The sequence below is a fragment of the Raphanus sativus genome, chromosome 7, assembly GCF_000801105.2.
Source record: "Raphanus sativus cultivar WK10039 chromosome 7, ASM80110v3, whole genome shotgun sequence".
Taxonomy (NCBI): domain Eukaryota; kingdom Viridiplantae; phylum Streptophyta; class Magnoliopsida; order Brassicales; family Brassicaceae; genus Raphanus; species Raphanus sativus.
Window position 1 is genome coordinate 21,939,436 of NC_079517.1, and position 19,353 is coordinate 21,958,788.

General features: G+C 37.4%; 1 protein-coding gene and 1 non-coding gene across 2 annotated transcripts; one reads left to right on the plus strand and one right to left on the minus strand.

Moving 5' to 3' along the window:
• Window positions 1-7,253: 7,253 nt before the first annotated feature.
• LOC130498165 (small nucleolar RNA R71) lies at window positions 7,254-7,360 on the plus strand. Its single transcript, XR_008937087.1, has one exon. It is a non-coding gene; the product is annotated as a small nucleolar RNA R71 (small nucleolar RNA).
• A 5,189-nt stretch (window positions 7,361-12,549) lies between these two features.
• LOC108832504 (E3 ubiquitin-protein ligase SINA-like 10) lies at window positions 12,550-13,942 on the minus strand. The gene is made up of 2 exons (XM_018605985.2): window positions 13,667-13,942; window positions 12,550-13,300 (listed from the first exon to the last, which is right to left on the minus strand). Exons 1-2 carry the CDS (start codon window positions 13,934-13,936, stop codon window positions 12,632-12,634), a joined length of 939 nt encoding a protein of 312 aa, XP_018461487.1. The 5' UTR covers window positions 13,937-13,942; the 3' UTR covers window positions 12,550-12,631.
• Window positions 13,943-19,353: the final 5,411 nt, after the last annotated feature.

Below are 19,353 nucleotides of genomic sequence, written 5' to 3' on the forward strand. Positions count from 1 at the left end.
TAGAGTAGGTCGAGATTGGGATGTGATCAAGTTGATGGACTTCACAAGGGATATGATCAATTAGGATCTGCTTCTCAATTTTCAAAGTTGATTTCATAAATAATAGATGTTTTTTATAAACAATATTCGATACTATTAAATACAATATAATTTAAGATTTATCAGAAAATGAATAAGAAAAGAAATAATATGGACTACATTGTTAAACCACTTGGACCATGATCAATCTTCAAACGAATTTTTACATAAACTACATAATATTTATTTCTTTTTATATAAACTAAAACAAAAATTAATATCCATCCGAACACAATGATCAATCTTCAAACTTAGAATTCAATCTCCCACGTTTTAGATTCTGGATTCCAAAATAAATGACTATTGATAAACAAATCTTGATTCAGAAAACTTTATACTTCATGATCTGACTTGAGGAGATTGACAAAATGTTCTTTGATCTTTGTAAAGTCTTCTGTTATTATGGATACCTGAAACATAATTGAAACCATTATGAAAATTTGAATCTGTAAGAGAGCCATGTAGCAAAACGCAAAATAAATATGTTTTTGTATGTTTAGAAGAACTCTTTTTTCAGAACAGGATGTGTTTTGTGAATAGATGGAAGAATAATACTCAAGTAATAATACCTTTTCAGCAGAAGAGCATGTGTTTTGACCTGACATAATGAATCAGGATGCAGGAACAACTTGGTGGAGGAAGGTAATTGTTTGTCTCTGTTATGGATGTTTCTGAGATTTCTGATGATAATACGATTGATATATGGGTTGCAAGTTTTGTGTCGTTGTATTGTTTACAAATAAGTTGTGGTTCATTTTTTTAATTTTGTTTGGGTCACGTTTTGTTATAAATAAATTGATTATCGTATGATCCGATTCATTTGAATAGGTAGTCACGTTTTGATATAATTAAAAGGGTAAGACCAAATAAATTTTAAAATGAAAGAGTCCAAAACAACTTGCATAAGTCGACTTTTCACCACTGCTTCTGTTTTAATAGTATAGATATATAACAATCACTTGCGAACATTTAGAAAGATCTCACGATGCCAAATCGTAAACGATATTATATTTTTATCACAACAAAAATAAATTCACCCCACTACTTGAAATGAAATGCTTCTTAAACCACATATTTAAACCAAAAAGGCAAGAATAGAAATCACTGGGTCAAACTAACTTAAGAATCTCCTTGATAGTTGAAGCCAAAAGATTAGAGTTGTAATGACCCGTATGAAGAATTAACAAGTGGCCACAATAAGACCAATTTGACCGGTAACAAGCAAAACATTCCGAAAGAGATTGCAAACGTTTGTTGAGTACGATAAGTTCCAAAGTTGTTAAAGAAAAGCTTATTTGGACTAAGCATGATGGTATGGTTGAAAAAAATCATATACGGTCGACGCGAGTAATTCGGGTTGTCCATTAAAGTGACCAAATACCCGAGAATTGTCCGAGTGCATCTATAACTGTTCGACTTGATTTTTATGGTTTGTAACCTAAGTATAAGGCTGAATGAAAAGAAACAAAATTTCGACCAAAAAAAGAAAAGAAATGAAATAATTGATGAAAGGAATTATGCTGCAAAGTTGTAGCCCATTCGAATAGTCTATCGGAAAGTTCAATCAATTTCAAGAATGATGGTAATGACCTATTAAGGTCAACTAAGATTAATGGCCTGGGAAATGATTTATATTAGGGTTAAAGAAGCTAATGTAACCATGTGAAGTGAGTTTAGAGAAAAATGAAGAGAGTTGGTTTGGGAATAATCCTAGATAAACCGTGAGTTTGGAGCATATATCGGAAATTATTTAAGTAAATACTGTTCTACTTGGTTCAGGCTGAATGTGAGAATTACAATGAGAATCATGGGAGCCAATGAGATGGGGAAGTTAAGGATTGGATGTGGTAATTCTTGTTGGGTTGATCAGAACTTTCAGTTGAATGTTTCAGTTTATCGTTTAACTAGACAAGGTTGAGCTGGTTCGTGATGGTCCTGCTTCACCTGTCTGTTTCACTTTCTTGAATTCCATGCCACATCGTTTCCTATTTCACCAGGTTTGTAAGCTGCTTGCTGATGTTAGGAGTTTTGAGGCTCCTAAGTCAAATGATAGTAAAGTGGAAGTAAGTTGTCGAACCAGTTCTGAGGGATTCAAATGCAGAGAGAATGCAAGTATTTGCCTAATCTAAGTGCAATCAGTGAATTGGATGTTTTTTAAACTAAAACTATAATGCAAGTAACAGAAATGATACTTTTAAGCTATTGGAAATGAGAACTCATGGGTATAGGGATTTCAGACCTTGGGTGATCAAGTTTCGAACTAAGGATGACAAATGAATCAATCAAACTATTAACCTTAAGCCTAGACACAATTCTAAGCAAGCTCTATGTCTAGATGAATGCTCATTTGCTAACATGTCTCAAACATCAAATGTCTTTGGTTGAATAACATGCAAGCAATCACTACTAACAAGTCTATTAGCTATCTTAGCATCTTTAACAACAAATCTCTTTGGCAAAGTACACTAAAAGCCTAGGAGAGTTGACTCAGGCATTTCATCAAACACCTGTCGGGTGAGAAATGCCTAGAGATCACCCTTTGAGTGGCCTACTCAAATGATGCATTAAGATCACTCTACTATGCAAGGAACAAGTATGATCTATACCTAAAACATCCTAGAACTAGCCTAATCACCATTAATCACCCTAACCCATGAATTCAAAAGGTGATAACTCACTAATCTCCATGATTCCTCTTAAACCCATGATGGATTTCAGATTAATCATGTAGAGAAATAGATGAGAGATCACAAGAACAATAACAATCAATCCAAAAGAGAACTTTTTTGAGAGAGTTTTGTGTCTTCAATAGATAAAAGATAGATTGCCAAATGGTGGCTACATAGTACTTAAACATTAGGTTTTTCAAGTGCAAAAACGTGCACAACAATTGCAAAAAGATCCTTGAAAAATAATAAAATCGTGCAGCAGATAACGCGGAGCGACCTCAGAGGGTCACTCCAGGAGGTCGCTCTGGGGTTGGGAGCGACCTTGGGGGGTCGCTCTGAGAGGTCGCTCCAGCCTCCATTTTTGTGTCTCCGGGCGATGAAAACGCGAGCGAATTAGGTGGGTCGCTCTGGTTGGTCGCTCTGGTTGGGAGCTACCTTAGGGGGTCGCTCCAGAAGGTCACTCTGCTGTTCTCGACCAGGATGGATATGCCTCTAGTAAATTGATCATAACTCCTCCATTACATATCCAAATGATTTGAAACCACTTCCATTAGAAAGCTAACTCAATTTCCTGTGTCTCCACAAAATCTTAGCAACAGAAGATTTCTCTAAGGCCTCCATCCATGCTCATCTTTCACACCCTTTTTGTATCACATTGCTTCCAAATATCTCCAAGAACTCCATGTGGTGTTCCAATACCTGATAGAGACATATGTATGCCAAATGCAACCTAAACATGTCTAAATCCTAATCTATATGATGCAAATGCTTATGAATGAATAGCTAAAACAATGCAAATATGCAAGATATCAACTCCCCCACACTAGTCATTTACTTGTCCACAAGTAAACTTTCAAGAACCAAGGAGAAAAAGTTTGAAAATGGGGACTCATAACCAAAAGAAACTCTTCTTAGTTCTCAACCTAACAACCTTGCATAATCATACCAAATAGCAGGAGCAAATATTTTATCCATCTCTAACTTCTCTAAGCCTATCCCAGCTCCTTTGATCTCTACACTCATTAATCATGCATCCACAAACCACAAATCCACCATCTCTCTAACATTCAGGAAGTAAACTCAATAGACATCTCACAAATGGTCAACTGGTCCAAGTCATTTGGTTTGGTAAGACAAAGGCTTTAATGCAAGTGAAATCAGAGGTTCAAAATAATCTTTTAAGGTGGTTTTCTCTCAAAACACAGTAGCTTTGACATTACACATAATATACCTAAGAAAGGGATCAACTCATGCATACAATGCTCAATCTCCATTGTTCTACCCTTTCCCAAACACACAAGATATTCAATTATTCCTCAATGTCAAACCCAACTCACATCTCTCACCAAAAGATCCCAAGAACATTCTTCACATCAGACTTTTTCTTTTTGAAAAAAATAAAGGATTTTTCACAATTTTAAAACAAATCTTAGCTCCTAACAACTTTGCTAGCCCCCTTTTCATTCTTTTTTTTTTTTTATATTTGGGGGCCAAGACTTTTCACAATAAGAACTAGATACTTCTCCACTTATCCCATAAAGACTAATCATTTAAGCACAAGAGTCAAACCTTTCATATTCCCAAATCACAATCACAACACTCACCCCCTTCCTATAGCTAGACAATAGAGTGACTAATCTAGCAAGAATGGAGACTAAGCATTGTCGTTCCCAATACTCTCAACATTATGCACATGTAAAGCTTTCCAAAGAGGCCTCACTCAACAAATAATGATGGTTTAAAAATGAGGTATGGGTTTTGGGAGTGGAGTACCACTTGAGTTTGTCAAAAAGATTGGTAAAACAAGTGGGACAACTCAAGTGTGTATATGCATGACTTAGTACACAAGGGACCATATGCAAGAGACATTAAAACAGGAGCTTGCTTCAAAGAGAGAGTATCAACAGTCAAATGAGTTTCAAGAGGAGCATTCAAGGCGCGAAGTTTACAAGCTTTCCAAAGGGTGCTCAAGCTACTTGTCATGATTACAAAGGTCAACAAATTCAGTACTTAGCATGAGCTCTTTACAAGGTTGAAATCCCCCTAATGCGTGAATGCAACCTATATGCTTCTAGACTCAATCCTAAAAATGCACATGATGCAACTAAATTATTCTTTTTGTGTTTTTCAAAATTTTTTTTTTTTTTTTTTGGATTTTTCTATGCAAATAAGAATGTAATATGCAATGCATGAGACTCAAAATCATGAAAACAAACATGATCAAATACTTGGTACCTCCCCCACACTTAAATCACACAGTCTCTGTGTGAGTGAGGTACCCAATGGAAATGTGAAATACAAAGAAAAGTGGGATTGTGTGTTACCTTCCCTGGAGCGAGGTGTGAACGTCGCTGCGACAGGTCGCTCCCAGCTGGAGCGACTTCGGTATGTCGCTGTGAGAAGATCGCTCTGAGGTCGGTTTCTGTGTTTCCACTCGCGTGTGACGCGAGCGACCTCGGCATCTCGCTCTGGACATGTCGCTCCCAGGTGGAGCGACCTAGAGGTGTCGCTGCGATGAGATCGCTCTGGTGTCCGACTTTCTGCTCAATACCTGCACACAACTTCACTCTCCCATTGTTTTATGCAATAAAATGATAATGCAAATACTGATGCAATATATACAAGGATACTCATGGGAATTCCTCCCAAGTGAGCTTGTTTTAAGTCTCGAGCTTGACTTTGCCTCCTTTGGATCAGGCTGGAATAGGTGCAGAAAGTGGAGTTGACACCCCATCTTCCCCAGGTGGTAGCTCATCATAGTGATCATCAGCAGGAGGAGGATTCATCTCTTCAATGGTGAAGGCTTGTCCAAATACAGTGGGGTTCCTCATCTTCTCCTTGATGTCAAAGTGGAGGATGTTCTCCTTGCCCAAATGGAGGTCAATCTTCCCTTCCTTCACATTCACAATAGCTCCTGCTATAGCTAAGAATGGCCTTCCAAGAATCAATGGGTCTTGAGCCTCCTCACCCATTTCAAGCACCACAAAATCTGTAGGTATCTCATACCTTCCAATCTTCATAGGGAGGTTCTCTAGGATGCCCACATGATACTTCACTGAACGATCAGCCAACACCAGAGAGAGTCTACACTTCTTGTATTGAGTGAAGCCAAGCTTCTTTGCCACATACAAAGGCACCAAGCTGACACTAGCTCCCAAATCGCAGAGACATTTCTCAAATACCATAGGTCCAAGAGCACAAGGGAGTGTGAAGCATCCTGGATCCTCTAGCTTCTCTGGAGCATCAAGCCTCTGAATGATGGCATTGCACTCATGACTCAGAACGATCATGCCCTCCATCTCCTTCTTCTTAGCAGCTACAACATCTTTCAGGAGTTTGCTGTATTGAGGAATCAGCATGAAAGCATCAATGATGGGCATTGTAACCTGAGCTTCACTCATCTGCTTCTCAAACAAAGCCTTGTACTTCTGTAGCAGCTGCTTCTTGAATCTACCAGGGAATGGAAGCTTTGGTTCATAGGGAGGGGGGACAGGAGAGCTCTCACTTGCTGGAGCAGCAGATTCACCATCTTTTGTTGTTTTCTTCTCTTCTACAATCTTTCCTTTACCCTTGGCTTTCACAATCTTCTCCAAGATCTCAGCATCTGTCTTCTCATCAACAATGACCACTTCATCATCTAGGTTGATGGCCACCTCCTCACCTTGTTTCTCAGCATTCTTGGTGAGGGTTACAGGAGTCAACTGCTTACCACTCCTAAGTGTGACAGCTTTTGCTTCCTTGGGGTTTTGATCTGACTTTCCAGGTAGAGATCCTTGCTGGCGGTTCTGGTGGGAGCTCATGGAAGCAAACTGATTCTCCAAATTCTTGACAGAAGAAGCAAGGTGGGAGAATTTGTTGTTGAGCTCATTGTAGCTCCCATCAATCTTGGAGTGAAGGTTCTTCAGCTCATAGCCCACATGCTTCTCACTTCTAGTCTGAGACTCCAAGATCTGTTTCAGTAAGGCATCAGTGCTGCTCTGTTGAGGGGCAGAGGAGCTAGGAGAGGAGTTTTGCTGAGGCTGATAGTTGCTCTGCTGGTTGTTTCGAGGCTGATAACCACTCTGCTGGTTGTTTGAATAGGGCTTCTGTTGGTAGTTGTTGTACTGAAAGTTGGGTTCCTTCTTGTACCAGCTACCATTACTGTTGATGAAACATAATTCTTCTTGCCCTTCCAAACCCTCAACCTCATTGACAGTAGGAGGTATCTCCTGGCTTGGGTTGCCAACAAAGTTCACCTGCGCTTGTGTGACCTTATTATCAGCAATGAGTTTGTCCATCTTCTCCTGAAGAGCCTTTATCTCATTCCTTGTTTGATTGTCATCACCTCTGCTGCTTCTGTCATGGTCTCTACTGTAGACTGCATCACTTTTAATCATGTTGTCAACCAGAGCCTCTGCCTCTTCCTCAGTTCTCCCCAAAAAGAACCCATTGCTAGCTGTATCCAGTCTGGCTCTGTACTTAGGAAGAGCACCTCTGTAGAATGTGCTCAGCATGCTCTCCTTAGAGAATCCATGGTGTGGGCACTGAGCTTGGTAACCATTGAATCTCTCCCAAGCTTCACTGAATCCTTCCAAGTTCTTTTGTTGGAAGCTGGAGATCTCATTCCTCAACTTAGCAGTTCTTGAGGTAGAGAAGAACTTCTCCAAGAATGCCCTTTTGCAGTCTTCCCAAGTGGTGATGGAGTCACTTGGTAGAGACTTCTCCCACTGACGTGCCTTATCCCCCAAAGAGAAAGGGAATAGCTTGAGCTTTAAGGTATCCTCTGACACACCATTGGTCTTTGACATACCACAGTAGCTGTCAAACTTATCCAAGTGATCAAATGGGTCCTCCACAGCCAGACCATGATACTTGTTGTTCTCTATGCAGTTTAACAGTCCTGACTTGATCTCAAAGTTGTTAGCAGCCACAGCTGGTGCTCGGATTCCAAGTCTAGGACCATGGATGTTGGGGCGGTCATAAGTGCCAATGGGGCGAGCTGGTCGCTGTTGGGGCCCTTGGGGAGCATTGTTTACTCCATTGGGGTTCAGAGGATTTTGTTGTTCTTCCATTGCAGCTTCCAGTGGCTGCAGTTGAGCTTGTTGCTCTTCTTCTCTTCTTTTTCTAGCACACTCTCTCTCTAAAGCTCTAATGGCTGCTGCTCTTGGAACAAGGTTTGATGTACCCTTGCTCCTCAAGTTCATACACCTGAAAATCACAAAGAGTGAAGAAGAGAATCAGTAACTTACAAAAATAAAAATGACTTAGTCTCAAGCAAATGACTAAATCTCAATGTTCAAATCAAACTCAGAATTTGGCAACGGCGCCAAATTGATGTTAGGAGTTTTGAGGCTCCTAAGTCAAATGATAGTAAAGTGGAAGTAAGTTGTCGAACCAGTTCTGAGGGATTTAAAATCAGAGAGAATGCAAGTATTTGCCTAATCTAAGTGCAATCAGTGAATTGGATGTTTTTTAAACTAAAACTAGAATGCAAGTAACAGAAATGATACTTTTGAGCTATTGGAAATAAGAACTCATGGGTATAGGGATTTCAGACCTTGGGTGATCAAGTTTCGAACTAAGGATGACAAATGAATCAATCAAACTATTAACCTTAAGCCTAGACACAATTCTAAGCAAGCTCTATGTCTAGATGAATGCTCATTTGCTAACATGTCTCAAACATCAAATGTCTTTGGTTGAATAACATGCAAGCAATCATTACTAACAAGTCTATTAGCTATCTTAGCATCTTTAACAACAAATCTCTTTGGCAAAGTACACTAAAAGCCTAGGAGAGTTGACTCAGGCATTTCATCAAACACCTGTCGGGTGAGAAATGCCTAGAGATCACCCTTTGAGTGGCCTACTCAAATGAAGCATTAAGATCACTCTACTATGCAAGGAACAAGTATGATCTATACCTAAAACATCCTAGAACTAGCCTAATCACCCTTAATCACCCTAACCCATGAATTCAAAAGGTGATTACTCACTAATCTCCATGATTCCTCTTAAACCCATGATGGATTTCAGATTAATCATGTAGAGAAATAGATGAGAGATCACAAGAACACAAGAACAATCAAATCAAAAGAGAGCTTTTCTTGAGAGAGTTTTGTGTCTTCAATAGATAAAAGATAGATTGCCAAATGGTGGCTACATAGTACTTAAACATTAGGTTTTCCAAGTGCAAAAACGTGCACAACAATTGCAAAAAGGTCCTTGAAAAATAATAAAATCGTGCAGAAGATAACGCGGAGCGACCTCAGAGGGTCACTCCAGGAGGTCGCTCTGGGGTTGGGAGCGACCTTGGGGGGTCGCTCTGAGAGGTCGCTCCAGCCTCCATTTTTGTGTCTCCGGGCGATGAAAACGCGAGCGACTTAGGTGGGTCGCTCTGGTTGGTCGCTCTGGTTGGGAGCTACCTTAGGGGATCGCTCCAGAAGGTCACTATGCGGTTCTCGACCAGGATGGATATGCCTCTAGTAAATTGATCATAACTCCTCCATTACATCTCCAAATGATTTGAAACCACTTCCATTAGAAAGCTAACTCAATTTCCTGTGTCTACACAAACCCTTAGCAACAGAATATTTCTCTAAGGCCTCCATCCATGCTCATCTTTCACCCCCTTTTTGTATCACATTGCTTCCAAATGTCTCCAAGAACTCCATGTGGTGTTCCAATACCTGATAGAGACATATGTATGCCAAATGCAACCTAAACATGTCTAAATCCTAATCTATATGATGCAAATGCTTATGAATGAATAGCTAAAACAATGCAAATATGCAAGATATCACTTGCCTCAGCTGCTTTCGATTATGTGAGACTGATTGCCGACATCTGTCATTTCTAAGATGGGTTGGTGGCATAGGAGGTGAGTCAGGCTGATACTCTCCTTTATTATAAATATGAGAGATAATTTTCATCATAAAACTAGAGCTCACACATGAAACCAATACAAAGAATAGTTAGACATCTATCTTGCAATAGAAGTCCTCGACGAGGAATTCCCGAGCAGCTTAGTTCGGAAGTCTTTGGAACCAAGGTTTTGTTTAGGAGACTGAAAATCCTATGTGACCCATAAAGTATCTTTATCTCATTCCTAAAGTCCAAGATAATCATTAGGTGTCCCCTCGGACAGGAGGAGCTTACGCTAAGCTGATGTAGAGTTGTGGCTTTTTGCAAGTGCAAGTAGATGTTTAGTATGTATGCAAATATTTTGAGGTTTGAGCTCCCAACTGGACCTATATGTATATTTTTGTTACATGTGAAACCTACTATTATATGAATAAATTTAGTTTTATGAATTTTTTAGGTTTGAAGATACTTGGTCTTGGTCCGGGAAGAACTAAATGTTGAATGTCTATCGGGCTGAAAAGCCCTAAGTTCACTAGGAGATGTGTGCTTAGACGTTAAACTGCGGTGTCCACGATTTTTTGGAAACCTTCATTAGATGCTTAGGTACACATTTGTGAATCGTAAGAGCAAAAACTACAACATTTGGTGTGTAAACCTTAGTTCTAACCGCCTAGCTCTAGTCTCTGAATGTTGATCCCTTATTGTATTGTTTGGGCTCCCCTTCTATAGCATAGTCGTGGTCGGTGATTACGCTAAACTTTTCCATATTCAGAAATACAAAATAAACTCCCTTAGTAGAAAACTTCCACTTTTATCTGGAGGCAGAAATGAAGTAGGGATTTGAGCCGGGATTTCTCTAGGCAGGAACCTGAAGGTCGGTGTACTGCTCGGGGGACTGGAGGAATTCCTTGCTAGATTATTTTTTCCCCAACATAATTGATCTGGAAGATTGTAGTAAGCCATCATTCTAGGTTGAGCAGCCTCAGCATTTTCTGTGGTTAGCTCCAGCATTCTCAGCTTCCAAAGCAGCTTGCAGTGCATCAACTTCAGGGTCAGAATTTCAGTCCCCTGATCATCTATCTTTCGACATGATGCATTAAATAGGTGGCCCTTTGGGTCATGCAGGTCTCAATGCTCATCTCGGGTCTATATAAGAGGTGTGACCATGTTGATAACTCGCAGGTTGGTATCGATCGATACTTTTGGAAAGGTGTTGATTGTTGCTTGCCTACGAATGGTGTCGATCCACGAAGTAGCAGTGTCGACCGATGTTGTTTGCTTCTCTTTTCGGATTGTATGTTAGAGTTGAGTAGGTGTGATGGTAGTAAGATATTTTTTTCTTTGCTGCTTCTGGTGTTGTTAGGCATGCATCTGAAAGACACAAGAAAAGAAGTTTCTTATCAGTAAATAAAAAATAAAGAAAAAATCTAGAGTAAATCTATAGAATCAAATCAGTGGCAAATCTAACACTACCCGGCAATGGCTCCAAATTTGATGTTGCTCAAATTTACCCTAGAGCAAACTATCTCAAATAAGAGATCGGATATAGTACTTAGGGACCAAATCCACATAGGGAATATGCATAATCAAACAAAACATAAAGAAGATGAACATAATGAGTTGCATAATTGGAACATGGATAGAATAACCAGAGTTCCAATACTGTACTCTAAAGGAGTCTTAGATCTTTCCTCTAAACCTTAAAAGGCTTCAAAAATAATACTAAATCTATCTCTCTTTCTTACCTAAACACTGGCATTATATATATTTAAGTTCAAAACTCGCCAGGAGCAACCTTGTAATTTGTGGAGACTTCTGGACCAAATTATTGAGCTTGGTCTTTAAGAATTTCTCGCTCGGGTGTCGATCAACACCAAATATGTGTGTCGAACAACACTTCCTCTGAGTATCGACTATATATGTCTTCTCTTCATTTGCTCAGCTACGTGTTTAGCTCCATTTATTTCCATAAACTCCACAATGCTCCAAGACGTACATAAACCTGTAACGACTCTAAAATACACTCTAAACATAATATAAAGACTATAAATAAAATTTATACTGTGATATAAAAAGTGATGAAATCCATAGTATATCAGGGATATAAATAGAAAAAAAACCAGTAACCACTAAATCATCTATGTATGTAATTTTGCGTTTTTCAAATAAGTTTTTAGGTAAACTTTAACTTTTTGGATTAAAAAATTATAGTGACTAGTCCCCAATGCAATAGGTGTCCCAAATCCATTAAATCTCTTAGGTTTTTTTTGGAAAAGAATAGTACCACCGCTCCAAAAAATAATTGAATATGCGATCTCTGGCAGTCATCTATAAGAAGGAGACCACTAGGATACAAGCCATTCTCAAAAAATGGTTTCACTTCTTTGCCGGAAACAAAATCATATGATAAATAATCCCTCTCAACAAGAATTGAATCAGAATGGCAGAGTGAGTACTACATACTCCTTTACTAATAGGCCAACATCTCGTTGGTTTTTTTTTTTTGTTTGACGGCAAACGGCTATTCTATTACTCAAACTTGAGGTGGTATGGGTAACCAGACCGGAACATAACAACCAATAAAAAGCAATTCCCTATAAAAGGATCTCGCTATCTTAGCTAGAAAATCTGAAAACTGGTTTCGCGCATGAGGAACATATGAGATTTTGAAGTCCGGGAAGCAAATATGTACCGTTTCTATCCTCTCCAACTCTGTAGAAAAACTTGGCCAAGCATGAGGCTCCTTGATCATAGCAATCAGGTCCTTGCAGTCCGTACCTGATCAGCCGATAGAGAATAACATATAAAGTTTGTCAGCCGTATGGGAGAAAAAAGGACCACTAGGATACAAATAGCAAAGTCAGATTGAACAGTTTAGCAGTTTGCCTTCATGGCGTGTAAATAGATACTTAGTGTAAATATGTAAATGTTCAGTTCTGTTTTGTATATTACACTGTCTTCAAATACCCTGATAACCAACCATTTCAAATCAAATTTCTTATACACAATATTATACATATTTACAGCAACTACGTTGACACTCACGCATGATCAAGATGGACCTGACCGCGGCTAATACAAATCTCCATTTTCAAGTTGCCATCACTAGGCAACATATACGAAGGAATCAACATGAAACCATATATAGGCTGTTTATCCCTCACTTTCCGAATTTTCCTCAGCACCAATGCCTGCTTCAGCTCAATACCCAAGACTGCAAATTTCAGAGTGCAGGAAAATTCACCTTGTTCTAAAGGTGCAATGCAGCTCACACGGACAATCAACCCGTGTGATTTTCTATAAACTTGAACTACAATCAGTTCCCCGTCTTCTTCCTCCTGAAGAACATCAATCGTCTTATTGAGGTCCCACTCTAGCGTAAGGCTAATGTCCCAAATAAACTGAATTCGTTCCTCTATGTGTTTAGCACGGACGTGGTTGTAGAGATGCTTGTATGATCCGAAATAGTTGCAGCCACGCATAGGGCACGGACATGGGTGAAAAACACATTGCTTCTCATGGCTAGATCGATTTCCATACGATGTACTCTCTTTACACCCATATTTCGCATTTGGACATGATATTCTAGATGCTTCAACAACCTTCTCCATCGCTCTGCATCGACTGTACCCAATCGGTATCTTACAGGATGGACATATATTGTTAAGTTTTCCACAGCAGAGTGAACAAGCTAGATGACCATTATTACACTGCAAGACAGAACATAAGGTGATATCACAAACAGTGGCATGGGCACTGGAGACAAGAAGTTAATGCTCTTGTTACATCAGTCTATTTACATGCCCTGGGAAACTGCAATAAATCATATATTCATCTTAGAACTATCATGTGTTTCCTCTGTAGACAGAAGTTAATGCTCGTCTAAAAAAATGAACCTCAAACATCAGTCTTAGGATTCTCTAGTTTGGGATGAAAAACAGATTCTTGAATCACAGTTCTTGAAATATGAAGAAAGTCTAGTAACTCAGGAAACAATATGGAAGAGAGTTTAGTAAATCAAGGAAGCAATATGGAATCGTGAATCACAATTTTTGAAAGATGAAAAATGATCAAACCTGAAATATAGGAATCTTTAGGGGCTCGCAGCAAACCGGGCAGTCAAGAACATCTGGATCCAGCAGCGTCACAGAAAATTGGCTATCTCTGGTTGAGTCATCTTCTCTGGTAAATGTTTCAAACGTTTCCTCAAAGCTTGCCTCTTCTGGTTCTTGCGTTACAAGCCTCCAGTTCCTCACCCAATCTACAAGTTTATTTTCTTCAAAACCCAATAGATGGATGGTGAACAAAAAAGAAGCAGAGAATAACAAGAAAATGATCATGAACATGTCAAATGCCAAAGGTACTGTGGATCAGTTCCTAATCCATATAATATATAAGAAGAAACGTAAGATATTTAATCCGTAAAAAAGAGGAAATGTTAGAGCTATTTCATAAGTACTTCTCTGCCAAGTAATTGACTGAGCACAAAGAGGACAATAGTGTAATTCAAGAGTGGAAGTTAGATGATAAATGATAACAAACATTATCTATTAATTTGATTTCGTATAAGACTTGATCAACCTTTCCTATCATGCCATGTTGAACAATGAGTCTCTAAATTCCAAATCCTTATTAGCATTTACTTTGCCTCCGCAGAATTTGTTCAGCTCGAAAATCAAGTGCAACAGATTCTGCAATCAATCAAATCCGTTGAAATTCGAAAAAATTATGTAGAATTAATGATTTGTAAAAACAAATATTGATAGATGTTAGTGAAGAAAATATTGTTTTTTTTTGTTTTGAACACTTTGGTTTATTAAAATCGATTTTAAAGAATCTTATGCTGAAGAAAAAAGAGCTAATGATACCACTAGACGCTCTCATATCCATGATAACATATTTATTTATATGGGTACTTTCAAAAATAACCTGCAAATTCAATTTGACCCCAAAATTAACTTCTTTTTTGTTATTAATATTCACCCTTAAAGTTTCTGACATCTCCTTATGTTTTTGATTTATTTAAAAAATTACTATTATTAATTTATTTTAAAATTATTTCAAAAATACTAAAATCCCTATTACACCCTAAACATTTTTCTTATTTACAACAATGTCATTATCACCAATTTTTTGACCACCATTAACAACCATTTTTAAATCTTAAAACTTCTAGAATTCAATTTCCAACCTCCTTTTGTGTTACTAAACAAAAAAATCCTCATTTCCTCTCCATTTTCATCTAAAAACTCCTGTAACATTCATTTTCATAAACACAACTTCATGAGTGGAAAATGGTGGAGATGAGCTTTACACCGGAAAAGGTAATTATTTACATAGTTTGGTCATTTTTTTTCAGATCTGTGTGTGATAGTAGACTGTTTTGTATATCTACGCCTAATTGCAGACTTACGATGTGGTCTATAAATCAACACACATGTTACTTTTGCAATTGATAATTTTTTTTTTTTGTAAAAGTATGTAAACTTACTAAGAAGTCTACGTAAAAAGGGTTAGTTTTAATTTTGACCAAACTTTTGACTTTTCAAAGTAAACTTCATCGACAGTCTATACAATGTAGACTACTTGTGAAGTTTACAAAAGGTCAGTTTTGCAGTTGACCCAAACTTTGACTGCGTTAAATATGTTAGTTTTGTATTTGACTAAAATTTTAAAAAGTTGACAAAAACAAAACAAAGTGTAGACAGTCTAATAATCTAAGAAAAAAGTAGACAGCATATGAAGTCTACTATTTTATTTTAGTCAAATGCAAAGCTAATCCATCTGATTTGAGAGTAGACTTCAGGTGAAGTCTACACTTGTGTAGACATTCTTCTCAGTATATTTGTAGAAAGTAAAACTTGGTCAATTGCAAAACCTAACATGTTCCCAAAATAAAAATACGTAGACTGTATATGAAGTCTAATTTTGAAAGTAAAATCCAGAGTGAATTCTGGTCAATTGCAAACTTAATATTTTCAACATCTAGACTGAAAAAAATTTCTACACGTATAAAATTACAATTTTTTTTAAAAAAATACAGATAATGATCCGTGAATTTTGCAATTGCAAAAACTAACCCGAACTGTAGACCTACACGACAGTCAACAAATGTAAACTGATAAGAAAGTCTACTATTTTGTAGACTAAATATGAAGTCTACGTTCGAAAATTTATAAAAATTGAATTTGTGTATTGTTCATAATGTATTTTCAAGATTTTGTTGTTTGACAATGTGTGTTAGTTAACCCTAATGGTCTTTAACTATTTTGAAAAGATAATCTTTTATAATTATGAAACTATCAACTTTTTGGGTTGACCATATAGTTAGCTAATAAGTGTAGACGTCTTTGTAAGTCTACTTTTATAATGTTATCAAACATGAAAATTTTATTCGCTAATTTGGTAAAATGTATTGTAACGCCCCGACCCGTCCACGGCTAATGGGCCACCCACGCCCGCTCTCTCGGCCCGTGGGCTCCATCCCATCCGACGGTCGGTCGTTAATTTTCCAAGGCTCGAAATCATTGTTTACTGACCCTTCCATCACCACCCGACCTTTCCCCGTGCTTTGGCCTCACTTACAAGGTATCGCGAATCACTTCCTGATAGGTCACCCATCCTTTCACTACTCCAGCCCAAGCACGCTTAACTCTGGAGTTCTAAACGGATGTGTGACGGAAAAGGTAAGTCAACTTTGGTGATATAGGTAGCCAAATCAATTCTCTTAAGCCTTTTCGTATACCACAACTCGGGATGTTACAATTCACCCCCTCTCAAAGAACGCAACGTCCTCGTTGCGCTCCACGACAGGTCACAAGACGCCTCTCAGGTCAGAACTGAGACGGCTAACCAGCTCTGATACCACTTGTAACGCCCCGACCGACCCGTCCACGGCTAATGGGCCACCCACGCCTGCTCTCTCGGCCCGTGGGCCCCATCCCATCCAACGGTCGGTCGTTAATTTTCCAAGGCTCGAAATCATTGTTTACTGACCCTGCAATCACCACCCGACCTTTCCCCGTGCTTTGGCCTCACTTACACGGAATCGCGAATCACTTCCCGATAGGTCACCCATCCTTTCACTACTCCAGCCTAAGCACGCTTAACTCTGGAGTTCTAAACGGATGTGTGACGGAAAAGGTAAGTCAACTTTGGTGATATTGGTAGCCAAATCAATTCTCTTAAGCCTTTTTGTATATCACAACTCGGGATGTTACATGTATTCTTTTGGCAGGTAATGGTTCAGTCATGTGTTGTATACAGGGAATGGGTGGCGTAAGGCTCTATGTGGGAGCTTGTGGTCGATAATCGGAAAAAGAGTTCCCTGTGTATGATGGTTTTACACACGGTGAACTTCTTGAAATGGCATAAAAACATTATGATATGGACAAGAAAACCGAGATGGTGGAGCTAACATATTCCTTACCAGATGTAATTTTAGAGAAAATGGGTTCGGATACTCCTTTGTGTATCAAGCCAGTGCCAACTAGATACTGGAGGTGACGACGATGCTGATGTGTCTGATGGTGGTGCTAGTATTTTTGCGGATGAAGATACTGACAAAGGGTTGGATGAAAATTGGAATGTTGCTGATGATGCTCAAGCAACTGCTGTGTTGCTGTTGCTGTTGATGCTGACGATACTGTAAACTACAGTGATTACGGGAACTTATGTTGAATTTGTAGGTCTTTAGTCAGTGTTGAAATTATGAATTGTATTGTTGTTTTGGATGTTGTCTTAAATCTCCAAATAAGACTAATACTTAAAATTTCTAATACAAAGGATGCCTGATAGTCTAGCAACAGACTTTTGTATAAGTTTTCTATAAAAGAAGACAATACGTAAGTCTACTGACAAAAAAAATACATAAGTTTGTTACAACCACAAGTCTGGTACAAAAGCCTACTACATCAATCTAATAAGTATAGACTTAATTAGAAGTATGTTTATTTATTTTTACTGTTTGAAGTATACACTTGAAATTGAGAGATATTTTAAAGTTTTGTAATTAATTTTACTCTTGAAACTTCTTGTGAAGTTTGTATATATTTTATTCTTCTCTCGTGTGTGTTAGTTATTGTTTTAGCTTATGATAGTCTTAACGTTTTGGCTGATTAAAGTATCTTCTGATTGCTAACAAAAATTAATAATATCATAGAAATGAAACACAACTAAAAAATGAATACAATGTTTATAGATTATGCATCAAAATAATTAGTTACAAATAAATATTTTGTAATGATAAATTATTAAAAAATCAATTTATTAAAAAATTATAGTGTTTGATTATTCATATTCTTGATATCTCAAAGGAAATTTTAGAAAAGAATACCTACAAAATAAGATAAAACTATGAGAAAAACATAAGATAAAAAAAATCAAATAATATTTTAGTAGACTTCTTATAAAGTTTACTTAAAGTTTATGGATTCATACAGTGCCGGATTAACCTTTGATACTGCCCCAATCAAAATTTAAAATTATGCCCTTGTACAGATTTTATCAACATCACAAATTAGTGGAAAATAATGTAAATATTCATTAAAAATCAAAACCTACAATCTGTTTATAAAACAGTGATATTATATACGCTTATTGTTAGAAATATAATTTTATTTACATTTTTTCTACAAAATCATCAATTAGAATCATATAGTCAAGTTTTTAAACATAACCATTTCAAATGATAATATGACTAATTCATTTAATTTTTTCAGGTTATATGGAAGACCGCAAATAAATCTTTATTGGCATCAATTTCGAAAAACTTCTCTCAGCTGTGGCGACTACACCGAAATATGCGATAAACAGTTTATGTGTTTTGAACTTTTTCGGACATTGATTATCAAAGAATCTTTAGTTTCTTAAATAAATCATCATCAATTATATATGAAAGCTTAACATTCCTTAAAGAAACTTCTAGATTCAAACATGATACCTTTAAAATATCTTCGCTTGCATTTATTAACCTTTTAAAAATTAAACAAAAATCCAAAAACAAATTCACAATTTTAGAATTGTTCAAATCGGAATTCAAGAGAAATTATAACTAGAGCTTTAACAAATTTTTTTTTTTGTTTTGTCATCAAAAGAACAGACTCATATAGACTCTGCACACCAAACTGGAAACTCTGCATCCATGTGAACAACGAAAGACGATTGCTGCATGGCACTACATGCTAGACGATCCGCCTTTAAATTATCTGTTCGTGGTACATGAATGAGCTGTGAGTTCTGTAAACGACTTTGTAAACTCTTGATATCTTCCAGATAACTTGCGAACGCTGACCACTCCTCTGGTTCCGAAACCATCTTCACCAACTGAGAATAATCCGTCGCAAACGTAACCTGAAACTGTCGTAAATTCTTCATACACTCAATTGCCCAAACTAAAACTTTAACAAATTTTATTCTAACTAAAAAGTCTAGTAAATTATATTTTAACAAGAAAACCTACAAAATTTATTTACTTATTGATATAACTAAACTTTTTTTAAGAAAAATATGCCCCACTAATTTGGATGCCCTAATCCGTTGTTTGGGTGGTTTGCCCTGTGGGCCGGCACTAGATTCATAGACTTTATTTGAAGTATACTAGCCTTAATTTTTAAGTAGACTTTATGCAAGTAGACTTCATTAGAAGTCTACACTACCAAAACATTTTCAGATCTAAAAATGTACATTTACAAAATTTCAAAATAGTTTGTTCTACAAAATATTTTAAAATAGTATTTTTAACTTAAAATAGCAGCAAAGTAAA

Coding starts and splice junctions, on each gene's coding strand:
- LOC108832504 (XM_018605985.2), bottom strand. CDS start 13,936: ATGTTCATGATCATTTTCTTGTTATTCTCTGCTTCTTTTTTGTTCACC. Junction 13,301..13,666: donor TAAAGATTCCTATATTTCAG/GTTTGATCATTT, acceptor TCTGTCTTGCAG/TGTAATAATGGTCATCTAGC.